Raw genomic sequence first — 26,352 nt, forward strand, 5'->3', positions numbered from 1 at the left:
TGAAATGTATTATCTCCAGAGAAAGGCAATAATTACAACGATTTTGAAAGAGTGCTGAGAGCCACAGGAACATTGTCTTTCAAGACAGGATGGTGAAAAGGGAGGTTGACAAATACTACGGTATTTTAAATTAATATTTTCAATTCCATCAGAATTAAAAATATTCTGTTTGTTGCTGTAATGTGATGAAGTGTCATTCCTCACAGGTTTCTTCTGTTTTTACTTATTTTTCCTATTTCAGATCATGAAACAAGCTTATAGCTATGACCTGCAGAAATGCGATATACAGTTTCTAAATGAATATTTCATTTTTAAAGGGAAAAACCAATCCACAGCAGATTTGAAGGTTTAATCCTTTACTGGCCCAATCTTCTTTGCAGGATTGCCTTCATTTTAGAGAAATTGTGGCTTAATGGGAAAAGACGTTTTGCTCTAAGGAAGTTGATGATTCTAGTTTCCTACGGTCACATTTTGATGTGACTTTGGGAAGCCACCTAATCCCAAGTTGCTTCCTGATCTGCACATCAATGAATAAAGGTGTTTGTGAGTGATGTTTGAGGAGTACAGGTCTAATGTAAAAACACTAATCAGTGATTGCCATGAATGAAAAGTGTTTCATATTAAGCTTAGTTAAACTGCTGGGTTTTCCTGTTTAAGGTCACAGCAGGGTGCCCAATTAGATTTAAATCTAATTGATTTGAATTAGATTTAAATCTTGACTTAAGCTACATCTAAATGTAGGTAAATCCAGAACCTTCACTTGAGATTTTTTTTGTCACACTGTAAGTTGGGAAAATTATTTTTATTTTAGGATACATTATTTGGCACATTAATTACTTTACCAAGCCATTTATTTATTCCAATTTTATTGTCAATTTTGGCAGGATCCGTCCTCCATACATAATAAGATTCAGTAGGGAATACATTTTTAGTGTGTGACTGGTAGCTAATGCAGAGCCACAGAGAACCCAGGTTCAATTGAAACACCTCTTCTACAAAAGTACAACTGATTCGACCTAAGCTGCCTTTAAATATGGTCACTGTCCAGATCTTCAACAACCAACCTTGACAGGAAGCTGTGAAAGGGCAGTCTTGCTGGATAGCCTTCCTTCCTTATACGTATTGTCTCCATAATGCCAGAGTAAAGCAGCTGCGTGTTGACCATATCCATGTCAAACATTCCTGGCTTCTGCATACACAGGTGAACTGTGTATCAATATAAACTGAATAAAAAAACAACACTGCAAACCGGCACACATCATCCAACTTGCAAATGTACCTTATGACGGTTCGGCTTGATGCATCGCACAAAATAAGGGTTACACCTGTCACAGACGGATGACAGTTGATGCACAGATGAGTAACGTATGACATTATTTGAACCTTTTTGTCTAAAAAGGTGTGTCTGTTTATTAGTGTAGATTTAGAGGGAATAAACTTTTTCTGCTGAGAGCCACGAGTTATGTGTCAGTTTAGTTATTAGATTAACATAAAATTAACGTAAGACTGAAAGTGGTCCTAAGATTTTCAATCTCAATTTATGTGAGATGTCAAGTTTTATGGCTTTGAACTTAGTCAGCTGTTGGAATTGTTCACTTGTGGAACCAAGCGAAATAAAACATTCAGAATTTATTACATTAAAGAAGGTTATTTTACAACAGATATAAAAGATTAGAACAATGGAAGAAATACTCCTGCCATCACTCTTCTTTTACATCCTACACTTTGGACATATTTATAAACCCTTTGTCTTGCACTGTCTCATTACTGTTGATGGTGTTCAGCATGACTTATCATGGGTTTCATTTTCCTAATGACAAGAGTTTAATCATATTTGCCATTTCGGCTCTATACAGTTTATGTGAGAAGGCCTCCAGATGCCCTTTATGCTTTCAAGTATGAATGTCTGGTAGCCAAAAGCAAGACGTCTGCAGTAACTACAAACCTCTTCATCTTGTCCAGCAGTTCCTGCAGGCTGCTCTGGAACTTTGCGCTGACTGTGTTGGTCTGATGACGTCGGGCTGCACTGTTGCGACGCAAATTGGAGCGCTGCTGCGTCAAAGACTCAGAATGCTTCAAGAAAAGGCTGGAGACCATCTGATCACAAACACAGAGGATGTACAGTCAGCCTAAAAGACAGGGCTTAGGCACAAGGATCTTCTCAGGTAACAGAAGGATGATATTTGTTAAAGATGCCTAAACATTAAACATTAACTATCTGAATGCAGAGCTGAGATTTTTTTTAACATGGAGAGTATTGTAATTACAGTCTGCAGCCTGTGGTTACTGATCCCAGCTCACATTGCAACCGACTGAGCGCAACACACCCACCACACCTTAAAACGTTTTCATAGCCTTTGACGTTTTTCACATTTTGCAACATTACACTCAGAAAGTTATTGTATTGTTGGGAATGGTGCTCTGGTAGTTGGGCTCCGGGGCCTTCATTGACCAGCTGAATTAAATGACACACACTTTTTACTCAGCCGATGTCTAGAGGTCATTGGTGGACAGTGTTTTTTGAGTGCCAGTGGAAGGAAAGCTAAACAGAAATGAATGCTGGACTTCTGAGGATCTTTTTATTGTGAAAGTTTTTAAAAAGCCCAATTATTGTCTTTGCATTTTATAAATATGTACAGCATACACAAACTTGCAACTTTTGCTGGTCCGATGCATCCAATTTGACAAAATAGGTTGAAGTTTGCGGTTTTAATGTAACAAAAATTAAAAAGGCTTAAAACAATATTTTCACTCAAATCTTCTAATAAAAACATTTTGTGATTATTTTCAAGTATTTCTTCCAGAATGCCACCCAAAATGTTAACCAATTGAACTTCTAGTTGAAAGCTAAATAAGATTTTATTTCTGAAAGATTTTAGAGAAGAGATGCACTGCTTGGAAATAACAAACTCTGGCTTAGTCATGAGATGAAGATAGAACTGGGATGATCTTACTCTGTTCCTGCTTTGAATGAAGAGGTCTAAAACATCCTGCCGGACCAAGTCAAAGTTTTTGTCCAGGAATTTATGAACCTGTAAAGCACATTGTTGGAGCTCAGACAGAAAAGTAAAACCATGAACAAAGTAAAACAGAAAAAAATGTACCTGGTAGGTAACTTTCCCTGCATAGTGTTTCAGGGTGAACTCTGGCAATGGCATCTTGGGCCTGGCATACAGTGGATCATTACCATGGTGATAGTGGCACTTCTGAAGGAAGGTATGGTCTGTTGCCTAGTGATAATTGTGGATGGTTAATGGTTCATGTGTCATGGAAACCATATGTCTATAGCAGACATACATATTTGGAAAACTGATTCAGTCCCTGATGTAATGCTGCTTTTAATTCACACTGAGCTCCAGAGACTCTGTAATACATTTAGCTCAATATGAGCTCAATCATTTTATCATGTTGAAGTGATGATAGCGGCAAGTAGATAATTAAGTCAGCATGTTTAATAGTTTCATATTGATCTGATCTGAATCATGGACTATTCAACAAAGGAAGCTTGTAAAACTTCCTTTCTCCTAAAAATTAAGCATGAACTATTTCAATCAGTTATTGCTCTCAATAGTTTAGTGTTATGACATCTTGCTTCATTCAAAGCACATCAGCTCTCTACAGAAACTTGTCTCTGGATAAGATTGCTTTCAATTCACCAAAAGTATATTAAACCTTATAATATCTTAACATTCTGTTTACTCCCCTTGTCCTGCAGGTCTAAAATGACCCGCCCTACCAAAAGCTCCAAAATAAAGCAGCTTACTTGAATTGAAATCCAAAAGCTATTTTGCATGATGAAACAATCAGTTATTTATCAATTCAACTCAATTTAATTCATTTTTATCATGTATTTTTTGTTATACAATGCAAAAAGACGATCAATAGTATTTACACTTTTCTTTTCTTTTTACCACAAACAACTGTCATAACAGTTTTCTTTTACACACAGTAAAGGTTTATTATTGTAATTATATAAATGTGAAGTAATTACTTCTGATTTAACTATGCTAAAGGGGAACAAGTCAACAATTTGTAACTTCAGTTCATTCTTTTATATTCACTATTCATTACTTGCTAGAGGCACAGATTCTGTTGAAGACGATCTTTGTACCTTTGTGGTGTACAGCTCACATAGAAACATAAACAAAAACAAAGTATCACTTTTTCTAATGATGGGGTCAATTTAGAAAAAGTCACGAAATTTAAAGTTGCAAAAATATAGTTTAAAGTTTTTTTTTTTTTACTGCTAAACATGGTAGTGGGTCACTTTTGACCCTCAAGACAATACAAGGGTTAACAGGCTCATGATTTATGAAGAGCTAACTTTTTACTCTTCATGTGTTTATTAGGTGTACTCTCATCCACATTTTAAATGTCAAAATAGGAAACAGGTTTGGTACCTGGGGGAAGCCGCACTGGTCATCCAATATGCGCAGGATCCCATGAGGCTTTGCAGCAATAAGGTCAAGACATGCCTGGTTGTTGCTGAAGAGCTGCGGCTGCCACTGGATCTGCTCCCGCATGTATTCTTCCTGCAGAACACAATTCAGGACACAACAAAGTTCATGAGGTTAATAAAACCAATAAACCATCACAAGAAATGCATGAAGTTTATCAGGTAAGAAAATGTTTTATTTTACCAGGTTTTATCTTTATGGGTCCATATGATATCCATCAATTGCATTTAATCAAAAATCCCCCTGTCCCAACCATCCAGGAAGATGGTTTCACCACAATAATTCCTCTCAATAGGACTTGGGGGTTTTGTGTCCAAATGAATTAAACAGCATCTGGAATCTGATTAGAATTGTAACTATTACTAATTTAGTCTACTTTATGTATTTCTCAAGATAACTACTATGATTATCTGGAGAAAAGGGAGGGTTGACTTCCACGGATGAGAAATGCTGGTTGTTTTTACAGTGGTGTTGTGGTAGTTAATGCTAATGCTCTCAGAGGGCAGAAGCTTCTGCTAACTTCTTTCTTACAACAGAAATAACTATATAAATCTTCACATTATGATTTGAAAAATATCTTTTTCTTTTATCTTTTTCTTTGCTACCAATACTTTTGTTTTGGCTGGAAAATATGGTTTGAACTGAAGCCCAACCTCCACTTTCCAACTGTAACCTCAAAGCTCATTGATGGCTTTCCATTGCAGTCTCATTCGTTTATTTCCTCATGGCTTATAAATGTGGCTCAGAGGCAGAGCAGTTGTCTTACAATCGGAAGGCTTAAGGTTAGATTTCAGCTTCCTCTGGTCACATGAGTGTTAAGCCCAAATTACAGACCAGTCTCTGTGCAAGTGTATAAATCTGCATACCTTTATGGATGCAAAAGGATAAATGTGGCTGTCGTGTAAAGCTCTTTGAGTGGCCAGTGTGACTAAAAAGGTACCATATACAGTTGAACCCTGAAACTGACATACATCAAATAAAGACACAATACACATTGGGAGGTGTATGGGTAAGCTAACAGAGGCAAACTTTAATCCATCACCACAGGAAAATCTATAGAAGAGATTGCTTCATAGCGTTCACTGTCTCAAGTTAAGTCAGACCAAGCGTGTTCTGTTTCAGGTCAGTAAAAAATATCAAGATTATTTTCAATATATCAGAGAATTATTGTTTTTATGTCTTATAAATCAGAAGTTTACATACTAAATGATTTCCATTTCTTAAAAAAAATGAGGTAAAGCACATATGATGATGTCTCAAGATTTTGGAAACGTTTGATAGGTTCACTGACATATCTGAAATAATTCTAGAAACACCTGTGGATGTATTTTAAGGCCACTGCTTGAACATGCTGCTTTCTTGTCTGACACAACGGGAAAATCAAAAGAAATCAGATTAGATTCTAGAGATATCAGGAAAAGAATCATGGAGCTGCACAAGAACAAGAACAATTTACGGAAGCTTGTAGGTCCCAGGTTCAACACACCTACTGGGAGCTACAGGCCTTTACACAGCTTAAAGGAAGAAGTAGGAAAGAGAATATCTGCCCTGAACAGACAGCGTGATCTATGTCTCTAGTGACAAAGTGACACAATGTTCTGTCTTTGCTGCTCTTAGATTCACAGCTAAGCTCAAATTTGCAGAGCTCAGAGGCTCTGTCTGCAGCTTTGAATTTTTTTGATTCATTTTTACTTCATAGTTCACATTGCCTCGTCATACCCGCGTTATATGTGACCACAGGTATAAAGCTCTGCTCTGCCTGAATGATCCTCCACCAGCAGACAGAGGTAATTGCATAATCATATTTCACAAACTATGTCCAGTAAAGGAAGGCTCATATCAGGCAGGGGTCAGCAAGGTGAGCTTTCAAAGCAATATACAAACACCACACATGTATGCATGAAATACAGGCTGGAATGAGTTTTGCACAACATTTATAGAGCTTAACATTTATGTTTGCATGTGTGACCATTAGATTATCTGAAAGAAGAGATGCATCAACTGTTAGAGTGAAAGCATGACTGTGTGTTATGGACAGAGCTTTGTCATGGTCTTGGGTTGTTTGGGGTTATAGGTTTGTTTCTATGTTTCCACTTTTCCATGCTCTAGATCGTACTTTTTAGTTCGGTCTTTGTAATCAGCTTAGTTATTCCTGCCTTTCCTTTATCAGAGTTTTACATCAGTTATTGTTTACTTCATCCTCAGCTCTTCTCATGTTCTGTCTCACAGGTGTCAAACTCCAGTTATGGAGGGCCAGCAACTGCCCTGCAACTTTTAGATGTGCCTCTGCTGCACCACACCTGAATAGAATAATTAGGTCATTTTCAAGGCTCTGGGGAACTGATCTACAAAGGAGGAGGTAATTAAGCCATTTCATTCCAGTGTTTTGTACCTGTGGCACATCTAAAAACTAAAAACTGCAGGACAGCAGCCCTTGAGGACTGGAGTTTGACACCCTGTTCTATCTCCTTCCAGCCTGTGTGTAATCAAGCTCTCTAGTACTTAAGACCTTCATTTCATTTCACATAATCCTGGTGTGTCGCAAACTATGCAGCAACTTCATTAAAGCCTTAGCAAGGACCAGTGTCTACTGTTTGCATGTGACTATGCACCTAGCGATTTTGTTGCTTACTTAAGGCCTTTTAGCATAATATCCCTGCCTGACTTTCCTTGCTAACAACAATAGGGAATCATTGAGCCTGTCAGAGGAAAAATGATCAAAAAACCCAAATCCTCATGTCTTTCAGGGGCAGATCCAGTCAAATATCAATTCTTTGTGGAGCAAGTACAAGTCAGGACTCAAGTCTCTCTAACGGACAGAGCCAAGACAAGTCTTCTTCCTCAAGACAAGCCTCTGGTCTTTAAAAAGCAAGTCCTGATTTTCAGATGAAGACTTCATGAGACTTGAGTCTCAAACTCCACTCTAAGTTAAGATTTTTGTTTTTGACTTAAATGTGATGACGTGGAAACCCAAGAGTTGAGTTGTTATCTCTGGACTTAAAACCTGACTTCTCAGAGACTTTATTCATTTGTACAATGAAAATTGCTTAATGCATTTGCATCATGAAACAAAACCTTCCACCAATACTGTTTCTGCTTAAATTAGCAGAGAAAGAGGGTTTGTGGAAATTGAAAGAAGAAATGTTTTTACAAAGCTTTCAACTAATATCTCTTTCAGAATCACATTGTTTTAAAATATGACTTTTAAGATGTATGGGTAAGTTAACAGAGGCAGCCAACTGTTTTCTATTGTTTATGGTATAGAAGAAAATTAGGTGGAGGTAAAATTTAAGCCCTGAATGATTTGGTAGAGTTAAAAGGATTTACAAGCAAAACCCGTTCCTGTGGATATGATCAGGTATAAAGCTGAAAATGAATAAAAAACCAAACAAAGTCCAAAGAAAAACATCTGTTGACCTTCAGAAAGTCTGAAAAAACTGCTACTTAAGAACGCTTACAGAAACTAAAAGTAAGTCTGGCTTTGGATAGGCAAATATATGTGTGAGAATTTTTGTTCCAGTTCTGTGTATAACTTCTTGATGTAGAAGTCTTAACTTGTGATCTCCCTGACCTGCTCCTCCTGGAAGACGACTCTGTTGAAGTAGAATTGCAAAGTTTCATTTGCGTAGTTGATGCATAGCTGCTCAAAACTGTTCACCTGTAGCTCCTGAAGAGCAAAAGAGAAGACATTGGGAGGTGTATGGGTAAGTTAACAGAGGAAAACTTTAATCCATCACCACAGGAAAATCTAGAGAAGAGATTGCTTCATAGCGTGACCTCAAATCCGTAGATGTCCAGCACAGAGATGGAGAGGGCTTCGGTGCGAGGGTAGACCCGTCCGTTGATACGCTCTGTCAGCCAACTAAAGAGCAGCGAGTACAGGATCTTGGCAACAGCATCTCTGTGAAAAAAAAAAAAACACACAATAAGGTTTCTATGGAAACAGAAAACTGGGTTCCTATGGTAACAGAAGACATCTGAAAAATCTCCCCCTGGCCCTGAGATCCTTTGTCCTCACATGCCTCAACCAAAGATTGGAAGAGAATATCAAAGACTCTCCACTCCCCCTCTGTATGAAGTCTCCTGGTGTAGTTATTTTATAGAAGGGTTAAAACGAGAACATTAAAACAGCTTCAAATAAGACTGTCAAGCATGGGTCACTTGCAAGTTCTTCCAAAAACAAAATGCTATAACCTCAGTTCTTTTACTAAACATTTACTCCAGGCACTCACCTGGCATCTAAAGCGCTATCCACTGTCAATGGAGTGTAGATCTGTTCCCTCCCTGTATCCTGAGGGACGGAGGGGAAGAGAGTTCAAAGATTCAAATTGGATAACTAGCACCGCCCTCAGTCTGGAAACATTCTATTAAGGTTGAGTGTGAGGTTGACCGTGGGCTTACAGTCATTTTATAAGTGACAGCTTTCTGCAGACTCTCTGGTGAAACCTGCAGCAGCTCGGCTACCACTCTGATCTCCTGTGCGCTCACCACCGCCGCAGCCTCCTGGCCCTCAACCTGGACGGAGGCACAAGCATGCAGCCATGCTGTCACCATCTGCTGTGTCTTTGAAACTGAATGGACTTATATACTGCATTACCTTGCAAAGGCATCCATACTCCTGACACTTTTTCACATCGTGCCACATTAGACTGTGACATCACAAACATCAATGCATTTATTTATTAATACAGAAATGCTGGAAAGATCTACAGCTCAGGGGAGTGCGTTGCAGGGACATTTTTTTAAATGGCCCTCGGTGGCGGATTCCCACGTCGGCATTAGAAAACGGAGCGGTGCAAAAGAACCAGATAAAGATAATTTGCCAGTCACACCTTGAAAAAGTTTTCCATTGCTTTTACATATGTACGGTCACTGAGAAGATGCTTGCTGCTGAAGAATTGGTGACTACTAATGGGCAAATATTGCGTGGAACTGTAATTTCCTGCACTGTGATTGTTTGGAGAGGGAGGGCAGGTATTGTGCAAAATTGACTTTTTGAGCTCATGGTTATTCAGGGTGTCTTAATGCCTGAGAGAACTGCCCATTTCCCCAAAGCTCCACCTTGGAGCTTCATCCCTCAGCCAAGTTCCAGCCTGACAGAGCCCTCGCCCCACTCGCCCTTGTGCCTTATAACTCCACCAGAAAGCAGTAACTAGTAAACTCCAGGTGGAACTGCACATCTACTGAGCTCAAACCAAACCACAGCGTTCCTAAGAACGGTTGTAAACATCATCAATGGACAGTATAGGGAAGCAATGCTGTGATGACGTGCTGAAGAGGAATTACCGGAGGTTGTTAAACAGACAGAACAATCTCAAGGTGAAGACAAATGTCGAAGGCAAAATACAGCATTTTCATTACTATGAAAATACTGTATTTTGATTTAAACAGCATTTTCATAACAACTGAAGGTGACATTGTCTCTTTATTGAGATATTCCCTCTTTTAAGAATGTGCTGAAAGTTTGTGTTCATAGATGCCTTCTAGTATGACAGAGACTAGCTATAAAAAATCTGCCCCTAGACAATGTTAATAAAGTTACAGCCATAAAAACGTTAGCTGTGATAGCAGGCAAAAGCGACTCTATAATGTAGAAATTAGGGGGATGAATACAAATGATGGCCAAACATCTTGAATCAACCACTTTACAGTTATATACTACTTTATGTACTTTGTGTTGAGCTAGCAGATACAATTCCAATAAATGCATTGAAATTTGTGGTTATAATATAGATAAATTGCTGAAAACGTCAAGTGGTATGCATCCTTTTGCAAGGTGTGTATGTGTCAGTTTGACTGAGTGAGACCTGATGTGACTGGAAGTAGACATTCCCCAGATGAAGCACCGAGGACAGAAGTCTGTAGATACCGTTTTGCTCTTCTGGGGTGAAGCACAGGATGTCCATGGCACTCAGCAAACGCCTGAAATCCTCCCCATCATCCTTACCCTCAATGGTACAGTTTCCTCCCTACACACACATGAGCACACACAGCTGTCATCTCATTAGCATCACTGACAATGTACTTAACCTCATCCAATTTCATTCTGATTTTAGAACAACTCATCAGCAGCTCTCTGCTTATTTTTGATAACTTCTGAAGTTTAGTTCTGCTACAGTGAACACAAGAAGACCCACATCAGTGCATCACAACACATTAGTGCTTATTACCAACAGAATGTAAAACATTTTCCATTATCAAACTAAATGCACCCACTTTCACTTCTGAGATTTTCAGTGCACAATGAAAACTTATGTGGTCTTTACCAGCAACATTTTTTGTATCATACTTTAATTAGAAAAAAAACAAACAAACAAGAGTCAACATTAGATGAAGACATCTTGAAAAATCATAAGGTAAAAAATTAAAACAATCTGTGACTTGATTACTAGCAATAAGTAGAGATGTTATTCCATAGAGTGGATACAACAAGACATGCAGCAAATGGCCTGAGACCGGGGCTCAAACTCTGGTCAACTGCATCAAGAATAATGTGGAGCCCACGCTCTAACAACAGAGCCACCCAGCACACAGAGTCCATTTCTATCTCTAAACAGCATCTGCCCTCTATCTTCACATGTATGCTCTCAAAGAAGCACACCATCGAAAGGGAAGTGAACTGGAAGAGAGAAATCCATGCTCCCTCCTCCTGAAAATCTGTGACTTGCTCACAGCCCTATTTATCAATACCTGCATTAATGACTATGGCACCCCATCACCGATTGGCCAGAAAACTGGCCTTAAGTAAAACCACAGAGAGAAGATACTGTCAAAGACAAAAATAGAACAAACTAAATCATACACCACAGAGATGAGATGAGTATCACTATGAAAGCTTCAGCTGGGCCACTGGCTGATCGCCTCCATGCCAAACTGCAATGATGCAGCACCTCAAAAAAGGAGCCCAGACCATTTATTCAGAGAAGATACTGTACAATACATCAGCATGCTTTTCAGTAGGCTGTGAAAATACTCCCATTTTCAATAATCTTTATAATATAAATTATATAATAATATTACTTTTTTGAATTTTCTTGGGGTGTAAGTAAAAAAAAAAAAAAAACAGACTATATTTTTGAAAATATTGCTTAGTGTAAAATAAATATCTAATTTTACTCTAACTGAATTACTAAAATGAATTAGACTTTTAATCAATGGTGTTCTACTGTATTGAGATGCACCCAAGTCTTCCGTGATGCTGTGCTGTGTGAGTCAACCTGGTTCAGATAGTAGTACGTCTCAGCCTCCTGCAGATACAATGAGCGCTTCTCATGAGGGGGAAGACCTGCCAGCATCTCATAGAAGATATGATAGTTCCTCTCTGATTTGGCCTGTGCATTTAAAAAACACAAATGAGCTGAAATCAATCAAAGGAAGGATGATAACCAACAACACTAACCAAAGGCTTGCTGCCTCAACAGCAGACTTTGCTCATGTCATGCAACCTGTGGATGCGTCACTTCTCTAACACACTGGAATTAAATTATTCATGAAGGGTGCTATGTTCTATGTTTTCTTCGTACAGATTATCTGGATCTTAGGCAGTTGAGGAGCCATCACTTGCAGGAGGCACAGATTCTGTTGAAGTTTAAAATTTTACCCAGTCGCTAATGTAGTGCGTCAGTTTGACACTATGAGGCTTACTGAAAATTGTGTGTGCTGTAAATAACCCCATGAGAAAAAGGGCCATTTCATCTTTGCCAGCAATAAAATGTTTAAAACATTCCTCTTGCTCCAGCTTTAATAGTTTAGGATTTAGAAGCGTGGCCAACATGGACTGAAAGGCTTCGTTCACTGTCATTGCTAAACTACAACCAAGGCAGGTTGCAATTCTAAAATGGAGAAAAGAAAATTTCCTCCAATCGTTCCTCCTATACACTGATTGGCCAGGATGAAATGCATCCAGAGAAATCAAACTCAATATGACAAATCCCAAACAGAGCACTGAAGGGAGATGAGAATCAAACAGAATTGCGTATGAAGGAAACGGCCAGGCTAGTGATTCAGCTGTGTTGGAGAACAGATGCATTGAAACGTTGTGGGGTAGTAGTAATTTGAGACTGGACCTCTGTTACATCCTGTCCACTTTCTCAGTATAACTCATGTGTAAGAAGACTCCTCCTGACATGCAGAGTGTGTGTACAGGTGTGTGCTCTTGTATTTTTCACCTGAAAGACAATGCGGGACTTCTCCAGCAGATACTGAGACGTTATGGCACCACTGATTACACCCCTGGTAAATGGCACATAAACATTCATTGTTGTGTTAGGTAAGAGGTCATACATGTGCAATGTGGTTGGATCCACGACATCACTGCTCTAAGAACATATCTGATTATGACGTTGCTGCTTCTGGGACATGTTTACATATTTGCCAGGAATACCCTGTGTATCCATTTCAACAGATGAGTTGTCTTTACAGAGTTGAACTAACATAAAATTAGCCTGATGGCATAAGGCTGATTAAATCTATGTGTAATACACTACAGAAATAATGGAAACAGGCTTTTTGAATTGGTGTAAATAGAACTGGTATTATATTTAGACATTCATAAAAATATATTTAGTCACACCATTCATGATAAATAGAACCCAGACCTCTATTTGGTAGTGAACTAAATCTATGACTAAATGTCCTCTTTTTATCTAAAACATTTCAAATTGTCTCTAATTAACAATTGAGTACAACAGAAAAAATGGAATTTGAGTAAATTTATTGAGGTTTTAACTAAAAACACAGAGACAGTGCTCTTCGGGCGTACCAGTGATATTTTCCCCAGTATTACTTTTTTATTTAAATTTAGTTTAAGTTTTCTGTCAGATCTATCAACAGCTTTTGATACCACTGATTACAGCATATCCTACTTCCACATACAAAAATGAGTTGGTGCCCCAATGCCTTGCAAAGACTGGCTACTGAAAGATGCTTGAAAGTCCTAAAAAACTGAAACTATCGTTTGACTTGTTCAACAAAAGCAAGAGCAGAAAACATAGTTACTCACTCCTCCATGTAGATTTGTGTGTATTTTCCAAAGCGTGAGGAGTTGTCATTGCGAACTGTTTTGGCATTTCCAAAAGACTCCAGCAGGGGTGTAGCCTCAAGGATCTGATGAAACATCGCCAATAAAACATCACTGGTTTTGTAAAATGAAAATGTTAGTTATCATATATAAATTTAAAAAATACCTCAATCTGAACGAACATGATGCATATGGGGAAAAAAAAGTTCATTAAAATGTAAACGTATAAAGCTACCGGTAAATTGGAATGAAGCTACAGAGCAGTAATCAGTGCATACCTGTTGAGTGACATTGCGTTTGTAATTTATGGCTGTCAGGTAACGCAAGATCAGCTTGGTGGCCTCAGTCTTTCCTGACCCACTTTCTCCACTGGAAAAAGAAAAACGATGAGTGTACAGACATATTATGCAGGAGTTTTAATTGGTAAGAAGAGTGTTCTTCTCAAAATGGCTAGGTAGTGCACTGAAAAGGGGTGGATGAGTGCATAAAAAAGCTGTCTATATAATATGAATTTTACTGAAATGAAATATTTTTTATGATATTCTCATTTCTGTAGATCCCCAAAAATGGCTTTAAAAAGTTGGTATCTTCAGTTAACACAATTCTGAATGACAAAAATACCATTTAGTATGTCATACTTCTTGGTAAAATGGTAATATTTTGTTCAGTTTAAGAGCTGCTTACTGAAATCAGTATTTAATAAAAACATATTAGCAGCAGCAACTGTGACAACATTTCATACCTGATCACAATACACTGGTCCTTTTTGGCATCCATCATGCTTGTATATGAGAGATTAGCAATGGCAAAGAGATGACTGCAACACAAAGAGACATTTTTCATGACCATTATTTTTATGCCTGTCACTTCTGTGTGCTGAGTGTGTCTGTTTAATGCATATGTGGTAGTGAAAAACATGACCAAACGCTGCCTTGGGAACCAACCAGTTACAATGTAACAGTAGCCTATCACTTACATATGAGAGCGCAGGCATTTACACCCTGCTTACCATGATACTGCATCTCTAAGTACAGCTTACCACATAGACGTACGTAGAACAAGAGCACAACTGCAACTGATACAGTTCAATAATATGAAAGTATTCTTGCAAAAGTGCTTTTGTACCTGCAACTTTTAGCTCAAAACTATTATTATTACAATCGTGTTTGAAGCAATTTTCCAAGCTTTAAGTATTTCACTTTCCATTTTCTAAAAATTGAAACATGATACCACGACTACTAACTTATCAAGGACATCAACTAATTTGAAAAGCACAACAAACAGAACATTACCAGCAGGAACAGACAAGAGTTAAATGGTAACCCTAGAGGAGATGCAGAGACTCACAGCTCAAGTGGGAGTATCTGAATAAATAAGAATTAATAATGATTCTCTCCTACATTTGGCTTTTATTCAGCAACAGCAGGAAGAAAACAATAAGAAGTCCTGTTTAGCTCTTGCTATAAGCAATGTAAGGAACAAAGCAAACGTGTGGAAGAAGGTCATCAGCAGACAAGACCAAAACTAAACCTATTGACCCACATGCAAAACACTGTGTGACAGAAACAGAGACAAAACTCATCCTGAGTCACACCATCCCCACAGTGAAACATGGAGGTATCAGCATCATGCTGTGATGATGTTTTTCTTGAGCAGGAACAACAGGAAGCTGGTCAAAGCTGAATGGGATATGGGTGGAATATAGAGCGACACTGAAAGAAAACCAGCTAGTGGTGGAAAAAGAATTGAGAACGGTGCTTAATTTCGCAGCAGAATGATCTTCGGTCGATCAAACCCAAATATAGAAGAAAACCTGATTGTAAAGCTTTAAAAGAAACACCACAAAACACTTGTAATTACACTGAAACATCAATCTACAAAGTAGAATTACAACACCAAGGTCTTACGGGGGGTTGTCACTCAGACCGTGGCCTTCATACTGGTGCACCATGTCTGTGCCGTAGATGTTGAGCAACTTGTATGGATTCACAGACACAAGAATGTTCCCTATGTAGGTCTGAGGGAAAGGAACAGAGAGTAAACATGGAAATTTGCTTAGTGTTTGTGATATTTGGATAGATTAGCTTATTGTCATGTTAGATGCTAAACGTACATATGTAAGTTCATGGTCAAAACGTTTCTTCAGGTTCATTAGAACAGTGGTCTCATTCAGCTCACTGAAATTAAACAGAGGAAATTAAAGAGAAACCCACTGAAAACACAGGGTCACAATTAATTAGCAGTGATGCATTTCACTTTTAAATCCATTCTTAAATATTATGAAGAGACAATCTGGGTTTTCTTAAACTTCTGTTGCAATGGCATGAATTCACCTTTTCTTAAGATTGGAAAAAAAATTTGTTTCACACAAATTTACTAAAGTGCTGCATCAAATAAAATCCTAACAAGTAGCGTTGTACTTGTTAGGACTGTAACAAATAAAAGCCTGACGACACTTAAAGGCTTTGTCTTTTTTAAACTACACAATCGTCGAAAGAATGTAGCAGAAAGAAAATCTGAAATATTTTTATTTGGTCTGAATTGTGCTTACGGGAGCTGAGTCATGTCTTCCATTCCCTCTGCCCAGCGTACAACTCTGTGGTTTGTTGTGGGCATGCTTATTATAGAAAAAATCTAGACACAATTAATATGCAGTTAATGTGGCATTAGATCAACAAAATCCTTTCTAAATTTAAGAAATATAACCAATATTAGTTGCACAACTGACATAACAATGTAATAGATTGTGGAGTTGGTAAACATTGAAGAAAAACTTTTCATCTGGTTAATATTTTACCTAACGCTTGAACTATGACTGAAACATGAATGAAAACAGATACCTTGTCATACCAGCTTTGACCTGGTACTCTAGTTCTGCCTGGAGTCCACACCAGGTTCTGAAGCTGCTTTTCTGGAGCCTGGGGGCTTGGTGAATATCCTTCCAACATTCCATCTTCTTTGTACATAGACCACTTGGACAAATTCTGAATCGTCCCATGTGGCAGAACCCTTTCGGCTGCCCAGACATTTTCCCCACCTTCTCCTCCACCTCTGGCGTTCCTGGCCCAGTGGCCAGAACGTGGCCCATACGGAGGTATCACAGCATAGCGATGGTCCTCCCCCTGAAGCTCTGTTGGCACAGTGTACGAAGCATAACGAAGCTGCTCATTTTGGATGGCATCGGACAGTTTTGGGTTGTGGAACTGGCGTGTGAGAAGAGAGCCATCTGGAAGCCTATGAAACAAAGAATAGTTCTTTTTTGTATAGAAAATATAGCCTGGAGTTGTATTATACTAGCTAAATATGAGCCAGTATAGTCCAGGAACCAAATTTGCATTTTAACTTTTCATTATTCTTGCAGGAAGTACTTATAAAATGTTTCTCCTACTGCCTATGACTAAAGTATTTTTGTTTTTTTTAGTTATCTCTCTCTAAAGGTTGACCAGTTTTTGCCTTTGCTTGGACAGAAAAAAATCTGCTTTTGACAAAGATGTTGGAATTCTGGCTCAGTTAGGCTATTTGATTAATGTCAAGGATCTTTTGAACCACATCTGAACATCTGTAAATGTCTTTATATGTTTCAGTTTCAACCACATTTTTTGACTGTTTGCAAGTAACATAATCCTTTCTGTATCTGTGCAACAACATTTTACTGAGGGGATATGTTAAAAAACAAAATATTTATCACACACAGGCAGATCCTCAACAGACCTTATGGGATAACCTCTTGGGGACAGACCTTATGCCTTATTAGCATAAGCTGCTGAACATGCTATTCATTGCAAAACTGTGTAAACTTGAGTCAGTTTTTATAATGTCCAGCTTCTATTAAAGGTCTAGTTCCACACCTGTAAGTGATACCACGCAGCTCTTCATTCTGCAGTGCAGAGGCCAAGTTGGGGCTGGTGGGTTTGGGTGCACCTGACAGGACTGAGGTATCAGAGAGATGGTAGAGACCAGCAGAGCGAAGTCCATGATTCTGCCGAAGAGCAGCTGCCAGGTTTGGAGCGGATGGCTTCTGGCCAGGCATAACTAAAGAACCATCGGGGAGCCGGTATGACGCACTTCGAAGATCCTGGTTCAGAAGAGCCTAAATGTGGTGGATCAAAGAACTTAATGAATATCGCCATAAATCCCTAACCTATGGTGCCTTGCAAAAAAAACCTTATGTATAATTGTAATTTTCAGTGATGAATCAATAAAAAAAATTGCAGTATTGGGAAGCAAAAAAAATACAGAGAGAGTTTGCCTTTACACGCTCTTTGTGAAATACAACATAGGCCTGTCACAATAACAAATTTTGCTGGACGATAAATTGTCTCAAAAGTTATCCCGATGAATGATAATCTTGTGTTCAGACCATTTTCAAGTAATATAATGGTAATGTCATAATAAGAAGACATTCTCAAAGGTCAATAAACTTTAACACTGGAACTGTAAGACATTCTAAATAGCCAAAATAAATAAGCAGAACAAGAGACAACAAATAAAATGAATTATGAAGTCTCTGTAAACAAAACTGTCTTTAAAAGAAAGAACTACTTGAGACCAAAGCAGCAGACTGAAGACTTCTGTCATCCAGTTTTTGGTAAAAAGATAGAGCAAAGAGAAAAACGATAAATTATGCAAATGGAAACGATTTAGCTCCTTTTAATTTATCATATTTATTTTATTGCTTATTGCAACAGGCCTAGGTATATGGCTTCTTGCAACAATTAAGTTAGAGTCATTTTGCAATACCAGTAACAGGCACACTTGGTAGCAGTTAGGGCAGTTCTGCTTCCATGGTACAGTTCATGCTGAGTGTGGATCAACACATTGACAACAATATTTCTTGATGCATTTCTGCCCTTTGCATGATGTTTGGGAGCTATTATTGCTTCAACATTCATTACCCATGTGGTCTTGCATTGAGTTTCTGCAGAGGCCTTGGGCAGGACAAACAACACATCAATTTTCAAATCATGCCACTTATTGTCAATCACAATTAATAGTATTTACTTCAGGATTATTGGCCTGTATTTACTAATCCATACCAAAATCCTACCACTTTTTTTCTAAAGTACTTAAAAACAAAATAGCGGCTGACCGAATTGCAGCACAAAAAATGAAAGAACAGGAATAAAACAACAAAATAGCTATAAGCTAATAAACAGGAGCTACATAAAATTTTCCAATTGATCTAACATTATCTACAGCTTATCTCAACCACCTGAGCTATGAATCTGTGCACGTCCTCTAGTGTTACTATAGGCCTCTTGGCTGCTTCTATGAGTAGTGCTGTTTGTGCAGTCAGTCTGTTTGGGTGAATGACCATAAATGATAGGTTTGCACTTGTGGTGTCCTTTTTTTAAATCAAGGTTTGTGATATTGCTTAAAAACCTAACTCTGCTTTAAGCTTCTCCACAACGTATGCACCTTTATTACTTGTGGATAAAGATATTGCTTCTTCCCAGAAGCCCTGGATCTAAAGTGAGCCAAGCTGAAGCCTGAGAGGAGCACCCAAAGCTGAAAGGAATGGAAGCTTGGCCCCACACATGTAATCCACCACTAGCAGAGAGGCAGCTGCTGCCACTCTCCCGTTTCATTTATCCCAGCAGCCACCGCCACTGCTTTCCCCTTTTCTGTCTTCACTGTCCCAAGAGTGAATAATTCGCAGCTGTAGAAGCTTTCTCTGCCGCTGACCGAGTGGCAACAGCCTTTGTTTTCCCCAGCCAAAAGCTGTAGAAGCTCCTCTCATTGTCTACTATTAAAATATTGTGCAACAAAAATGTGAAAAGGTTCAATGGCTATGAATATTTTTGCAATACAATATATAAAATTTATACTCTATCAATTCAACCGGCTGAAGCTTCTACCGTATGTTTAAATTTAGTCCACAATTTGAACAGCTTGTGTGAAATTTTGAACAGAGAAAACATACTTTGGAAAGATTAGGGCCAGCTGGTTTTCTTGGGTCAATGATGATGGTTCCATCAGGCAGAGTGTAGGATACCCCTTTTAGATATGGATTTTGCAGGGCTGCTGTCAGGTTTGGACTCTTTGGCTTCCTTGGGTCCACAATAATAGTTCCATCTGGAAGGGTGTATGAGGCAGCTTTCAAGGCTTGGTTAGCAAGAGCCTATAAGAACAAATGACTTCTGTTAAAGTGTCTACAACAACAATAAAGGAGTAGATTACTGACAAACATAAACATCAATATTTCAAAACCGTACGTCCTAACTAAAACAACACAAGGACAAAAATATGGAGAAACATCAGAAAACCAGAAAAGAAAACTCCATTTATAGCTAACCTTTGCCAGATTTGGTGACACTGGAGTATTTGGGTCTCGAACCCCCTGCGGTAGAGTAAATGAGGCATTCCTCAATGACGAGTGTTGAAGGGCATTAGACAGGTTTGGAGAGGTAGGTTTCCGTGGATCAATGATGATAGTGCCATCTGGGAGGGTGTACGAAGCACTCTTCAAGTAAGGATTCTGAAGTGCTGCTGTAAGGTTGGGTGTCTTTTCTGCTTTGGAGTCTATCACAATGGTACCATCAGGAAGAGAGTAGGAAGCTTCACGTATGGCTGGGTTGTTCAAAGCCCTACTCAGGTTTGGGGAAATAGGATGCTGAACAAAAAAAGTGCATAATATTATTGCAAGCATTATATGTTATCAAAATGAGATGTATGCATTAGCTACTGTTAAACTTAATATAAAATACTACAGGTCATTGGTTACTTTCTGTCTAGAATCTATAATGGTGCCATCAGGAAGAGTATATGAAGCCATCCTCAGATGCTGGTTTTGAAGAGCTCCAGAAAGGTTAGGTGACATTGGCTTCTGAAGTAGACGAGGGTCCTGTTTGAGTTTAAGATAGAGAGTAACAAAAAGGGATATCAATTGAAATTATAACTTTTTGCCTTTGAGGAGACATTTATTTCAACATATTATTTACCCTGATAACTGATCCATTGGGCATTATATATGAGGCACTCCGGACTTGTTGGTTTTGCAATGCATGGCCAAGCAATGGTGAAGAACGGGGATCTGCATATGGGCTCATAAAGGTTCTTCCTGGCAGCTGGTATGATGCCTGCATTACCTGTGGGTTCTGCAGAGCTCTTCCCAACATTGGTGAAGAGGGTGATTGAGTTACAACTGAGGACCGTCTGAGTTGCACAGGTGTCTGAAAGGATGCCTGGCGGAGATTTGGGTTTTGCTGCAGAGCACTCTGGAGCTGAGGCCCAGCTGAGGCATAAGGATTCCGTTGTTGCATTATGGGAGATTTTAAATTAGACACATTATGCAAACCAGTTTGGTTTTGCAGTGCATCTTGAAGCAAAGGTACTGTGCTAGGTTCAGAGATGTAATCATATGGCATACCAACAGTTGGTCCATATGGAGATTGTAACTGTGGAGTTTGATAAGAGGTCATGCCTTTCATTGCCTGACTATGCATCATGGCTCCAGAGAGCAGTGGAGATGAGGGTACATGTGGGGAATATGGAGACTGTGGTCTCTGAAGTGGAGAAACATAAGATGCTTCTCTTACTGCTTGGTTTTGCAGAGCTCCAGAGAGCATTTGTGAATGAGGAAGCAAAGGCTGCTGATAAGGTGATGTCGGTCTCTGCAATATAGAATCATGAGGTTCTAGGAATTCTGGAGCCATCAAATCCATGCCTACCATTTGGACGGTTTCTGGTCCAAGTGCTGAAAAAGCATCCGGTTGAATTGCCTGGTTTTGCAAAGAACGTGACAACATAGGAGATGAGGGACCAACAAGTTTTTGTGTTACCTCAGTATAAGGATGCGGGGAAAAACCAGTTTGGTCTTGCAGTGCATCTTGAAGTAATGGTGTTGGGCCAGGCTCAGAGATGTAATCATATGGCATAACAACAGTTGGTCCATATGGTGATTGTAACCGTGGAGTTTGATAAGAGGCCATGCCTTTCATTGCCTGACTATGTTTCATGGCTCCAGAAAGCAATGGAGACGATGGTACAGATGGAGCATATGGAGACTGAGGTCTCTGAAATGGAGAAACATAGGATGCTCCTCTCACTGCCTGGTTTTGCAGAGCTCCAGAGAGTATTTGTGATGAAGGGAGCAAAGGCTGCTCATAAACAGACATCGGTCTTTGCACTGAAGGACCTTGGAATTCTACCAATTCCGGAGCCATCTGACCCATGCCCACCATTTGGGGTGGTTGTGGTCTAAGGATTGAAGATGAATGTAATCTAAGATCTTCGTTCTGCAAAGACCTGGATAACATGGGAGAAGAGGGGTAAACAAATTGTGGTGATGGCTCAGCATAAGGATCAGAATAGGGATCTGACACAACGGACTGACGATTTAGTCGAGGAGAGAGGCGTGGAGATGGACTGCGTGACATGTATTTAAGGGAGGGTTGAGGGGAAGGGGGAGGCATGCTTCTTACAGACTGCCGGACCCTAAGGGGACGCCCTCGAGCAATGGGGCGAAGAGGAGGACGGACAGATTCTTTTCTCGCCAGGGGAGCTCGGTGGACCATAAGAGGGGAATGGAAAGGAGAAGAGTGAAGGGAGGAGTCTATGGTAAGTACAGAAGATCTATTACTTCTCACAGAAGAAGCACGAAATGGGCGCACATTTTGTGTGGGTGGGGGCACTGGACGCCCTCTGAGACCCATGGGTGAGGGCCTGACGGTACCTAAAGGAACATTTCCAAATGCCCTAGGCCTGGCCAATGGCGTGGGGTCCCTGAGTAGCCGAGTTGAACGACGAGAAAGAGTAGGGGAGGATGGAGCTGGCCGAGGCCCTGCAGGAGATAAACTTCGGCGAGAAGGAGAGGGCGAAGGCCTTCGACTTAGCTGAGGAGAGAGAGGTGGCGATGCATGACCAGGGTAAAGGGGGTGTGGGTCATATATCTTTCTCCCTCCCAACGGACTTTGAGCAGACGTGGGTGACGGCTGGGGACTTCGCGTTCTTCTGGAAATGTGGGGTGATGAAAGGGGTGAATGCTGCCTCACTGATCCTCTCTCCAAGGGTGGAGGACTACGATGAATTACGGAGGCACGGGGAGAATGGGGAGGTGAGGATGCTCTGGCCAAAGGGGAAAGTGACTTTGGAGGCTGCCCTGTACGATGAAGAACTGGGGACACCATAGGAGAAGCAGGTTGTGAAATCTGTCTAGACAAAACAGATGGAGGTCTTTGAGCATTAATGAGCCCACCCCTCATGGAAGGCTGTGGGGAGGGGATCTGCCTTCTTGCAGCCATAGGGGTGGGGACTGGCGAACTCATGGCAGAAGGATGGTGTTGCATTTGTGGAGAGGGTATGATGACAGAGCGACGAGATGGAGTCGGAGAAGATTGCATGCGTCGGGTAGGGAGAGGAGACATGGTTGCTTGTTTAATGATCATGGCTGTTGGTGTTGGGATTGTTGGGAGGCTGTAACCCTGCCTCTGTGGTATCATCATTGGGTCTGTCATCATCTGTAGTGGTGAAGAAAGACATACATCACACTCTGCTGATATTAGCATAAGCTCATGCTAAAAACAAAGACACTACATATTTTCATGGTGTAATGTGTAGTGCATAATTTTATATTATATATAATTAATGTTTATGTTAAAATCCAAAAACCAAAAAAGGATATACTTTCTTTTTATCATTAGGCTGATAAAGCGTATGTGAAATATAGCAGTGTATTAGTTGAGGAACAGCCTGGGCAGTTTCGCACCTCCCTTCAAAATTACATAATATATAACATCTCCTACAATCGGATCAATCAGCTGGACTTAGCACAATCACGGGCAATATTAATCTTGTTGTGCTGCTTGATGTAGATTTTTTCCAGTTTGGAGAAACTTCATTAAAAAATTACTATCAGGAAAGTGTTTGAGAATTTGATAGAAATAAACTGCAACCTCTTCAAGGACCACAGTTTCCTAACTCTGCCATGGCAAAGGCTGGCTGGAAAAAACCATTACTTTCTACCCCAATCTCTTCTGTGTGTTCTACATATAGCACTGTCACAACACCTCAATATCTCCAAGTACTGTCTTCTTAGGTATAATATACAATTCTCTCTTGGACTAAAGCAATGACAGACAAGAACTACAATTACCTGTGGTGAAATTAGTTGTGGAGATATTGGTTGTTGTTGGAACAACTGCTCTGACATCATCTGCTGCTGGGGAAGCATTATTTGCTGGGGCATCAACTGCTGTTGTGATGACATCTGTGTGGGCATCATTTGGGGAAACATATTCTCTTGTTGAAACATCATTGTCTGCTGTGGGGATACTATCTGTTGTGTTGACAGTAGTTGTTGCTGTTGAAAAGGAAACACAGGCAGTTGTGGTTCTGATACTGGCATTTGCTGTTGAAATGACATGTCTTCGAGTTGATATGGTGTAAGAGGAATCTGGTCTTCATACTGGATATCTGACATGTCTTCAAACTCAGGATCGGGAGGCAAAGTAGGTGGAGGAGGCAGAGGAACGTCTAATCGCTCTTTTCCAAACAGGCGCACTTGTGGTCTAGGAACTCTAAATGTTATGTCCCCTTGCTGAATTCCTCCCAAATCATCCCCAATTTGATTCATATAACCTACATATTGGTTCCCACTCAGGCTGTCTACTTTACCCATACCCGGTGCTCCAAGTTCAAAGACCTGTTGGCCTCCCTGTGGGAATGCAGGCTGTTGGGAGCTCAAGTCTTGGTATATTCCAGGTTCGCTATATCCAACCTGAAAGTCAGGCTGAAATCCTCCTTGCATTCCCATAGTTACAGCAGGATCCCCATAATAACCTTGAGGCCCAATGTCAGAGTAACCCAATTGTCTATCTACATAGTAAGCTCCCTGATCATTTTCATCATAATAAAACTGAGTCTGAGGATCAAGAAATCCTCCCATTTCCCCTCCATACATACCACCCATATGCATTTGAGGATAGTAATCCAGGGCTTCATCACCATACATTGCCTGTTGTTGTTGTTGGTACCCATAATAATCAGCTTCCTCAATGTCATAAAATCCTTGGGCAGAGGTGTAAAGGTTATTGTAATCATTAAATCCATCATCATAATATTCAAAATTTGTATCATAGAGTCCGTCTTCCTCATAGTAACCAAGGTCTTTATAGTCTACCCCTTCCATCTCATTTTCGTAGTATCCATACTGACCATATCTTCCATAGCCTGGTACTGACTCAACTCCATAACCATCATAGCCATCTTCATACCTGTAACCTCTCTGGTCTACATAGTGCTGGTCATATCCATCATCCTCCTCCCCATATGTATAACCATTGTTTTGGTAACCATGCAGAAACCGTCTGGAGCTGGATTGTCGTGTTTTTCCTCTATGGCCATCTAAGCCATGATGCCTGGAATTTTCTTGCATTTTTTTTGACAGAAACCGTTTGGTAAGCCAATTAGTTGCCGCGGCAATCTTACCTAGTAAGGCACTACTGTTCTTGAAGTCATCACTTGTGCCATCCTGCTTTTTAAATAGACCTCTAAAGAACCCCCCTTTCCTTTTATTTGAATTTCCTCCAAGACGAAGTAGCATGTAAGTTGGCTTTTTTCCTCCATTGGCTGCTGCCTTTTCTTTGGCCTCCTTCTCCTTTTTCTTCTTTTGGCTACTTTTAAATCTCATCATAAACCTTGAGGTGTTTTTCATCATAGACTTTCGTCGTTTTTTCTTAGCAATCCGGCTCTTCCGCCTTCCCAAGCCAAGGAATAAACGTGATGTGCTTTTCAGTTTCTTTACACTGTTCTTGCGTCTTTTGATGCCAGAAAACTTCATGAACATTTTTGACATGTTCTTCAGACCTTTCTTTGGAACTTCTTTAACAGGAACCAGTGGTTCCTCCTTCTTTCCCTTTTTCTTCTTCACATCTGCATCTGATTTTCCTCCTTTATGGTGACGATCATCCTTAGATTTTTTTTTAGATTTACCATGAGCCACTTCCTCATCATCGTCCTCATCTGCATTATCATAGTCTTCATCATCCTCTTCAGAGTCGTCACCACGTCTAGACTTCCCACCTTTCTTGTCTTTACCCCCTCGCCCTTTTCTCTTTTTGTCGTCCTCTGAATCCTCCCAATCTTCTTCTTCACTGAACTCTTCCTCCTCTTCATCACTGAATACCTCCTCCTCTTCCTCCTCAGACTCTACTTTTTTACCTTTCCCTTTGTCTTTTCCTTTTTTCCCCTCATCTTTGCCTTTGGATGGCTCCTCTTTTCCCTTCTTTCCTCCTTTCTTATCATCTTTTCCACTCTTCTTGTCATCCTTTCCCCCCTTTTTGTCATCTTTTGCTCCCTTTTTGTCATCTTTTGCCTTCTTGTCATCTTCTTTCTTTTTCTCTGGTTCAGGTTTTCCACCTTTCTTGGTGTCCTTTTTAGTATCTTTCTTACCAGGCATTTTGACCACTTGCTAGAAGCACACCATGCTCCCAGTACAAAGTTCAATGCTGCTGGCCTTTAAACACAAAACATAAAAGAACAATTTTTTTTATTATGTTTATAAAGCTAGATTGTCAGTAATACACAAAACAGTGAAATTTTTAACTAACCTTAAAAATTTTATTGTTTTCGATGTGACTTTATGAATCTTCACCACTAGTTTGAGGAAGGAATCCACCCGTCCTTAGCAGCTCCACACTGCTCAGATCTGATCCCCATGAAGGCTCCTGTACAGACATAAACATGCTTGTTCCTAAGATAATATACAAAATGCTCAATTGTGAACCAATCTTTCAAGTCAGATGACTCCACACCTTTCAATCTGGAGTCATTCAAGAACCCTACATTCTAGCTACAAATTTCTGTGGGCCTGAGAGTACATTACCCTCAGGAATAAAATCTCCATACAGGTATCTGTGAATAAAACTGAATTGGACA

General features: G+C 39.8%; 1 protein-coding gene across 1 annotated transcript in view; it reads right to left on the minus strand.

Annotated features, from left to right (window-relative positions):
- The window catches only part of LOC102220193 (unconventional myosin-XV-like), a 65,666-nt gene extending 39,558 nt beyond the window's left edge, over positions 1-26,108 (minus strand). The window contains exons 1-28 of the mRNA XM_023333275.1: positions 26,025-26,108; positions 23,570-25,930; positions 20,418-22,934; positions 20,201-20,320; positions 19,772-20,089; positions 19,400-19,597; positions 17,325-17,566; positions 16,317-16,710; positions 16,028-16,110; positions 15,590-15,653; positions 15,384-15,493; positions 14,219-14,293; positions 13,755-13,845; positions 13,643-13,648; positions 13,459-13,562; positions 12,626-12,689; positions 11,675-11,788; positions 10,265-10,426; positions 8,859-8,972; positions 8,690-8,748; positions 8,235-8,358; positions 8,029-8,124; positions 4,401-4,532; positions 3,105-3,230; positions 2,955-3,032; positions 1,946-2,097; positions 1,280-1,325; positions 1,065-1,189 (exon numbers count right to left, since the gene is read on the minus strand). Of these exons, the coding sequence (XP_023189043.1) occupies positions 1,065-1,189; positions 1,280-1,325; positions 1,946-2,097; positions 2,955-3,032; positions 3,105-3,230; positions 4,401-4,532; positions 8,029-8,124; positions 8,235-8,358; positions 8,690-8,748; positions 8,859-8,972; positions 10,265-10,426; positions 11,675-11,788; positions 12,626-12,689; positions 13,459-13,562; positions 13,643-13,648; positions 13,755-13,845; positions 14,219-14,293; positions 15,384-15,493; positions 15,590-15,653; positions 16,028-16,110; positions 16,317-16,710; positions 17,325-17,566; positions 19,400-19,597; positions 19,772-20,089; positions 20,201-20,320; positions 20,418-22,934; positions 23,570-25,873 (8,018 nt within the window). The 5' untranslated portion in view covers positions 25,874-25,930; positions 26,025-26,108. The remainder of the gene's footprint in view (positions 1-1,064; positions 1,190-1,279; positions 1,326-1,945; positions 2,098-2,954; positions 3,033-3,104; positions 3,231-4,400; positions 4,533-8,028; positions 8,125-8,234; positions 8,359-8,689; positions 8,749-8,858; positions 8,973-10,264; positions 10,427-11,674; positions 11,789-12,625; positions 12,690-13,458; positions 13,563-13,642; positions 13,649-13,754; positions 13,846-14,218; positions 14,294-15,383; positions 15,494-15,589; positions 15,654-16,027; positions 16,111-16,316; positions 16,711-17,324; positions 17,567-19,399; positions 19,598-19,771; positions 20,090-20,200; positions 20,321-20,417; positions 22,935-23,569; positions 25,931-26,024) is intronic.
- Positions 26,109-26,352: the final 244 nt, after the last annotated feature.

The sequence above is a fragment of the Xiphophorus maculatus genome, chromosome 5 (genome assembly GCF_002775205.1).
Source record: "Xiphophorus maculatus strain JP 163 A chromosome 5, X_maculatus-5.0-male, whole genome shotgun sequence".
In the NCBI taxonomy this organism is placed as follows: Eukaryota; Metazoa; Chordata; class Actinopteri; order Cyprinodontiformes; family Poeciliidae; genus Xiphophorus; species Xiphophorus maculatus.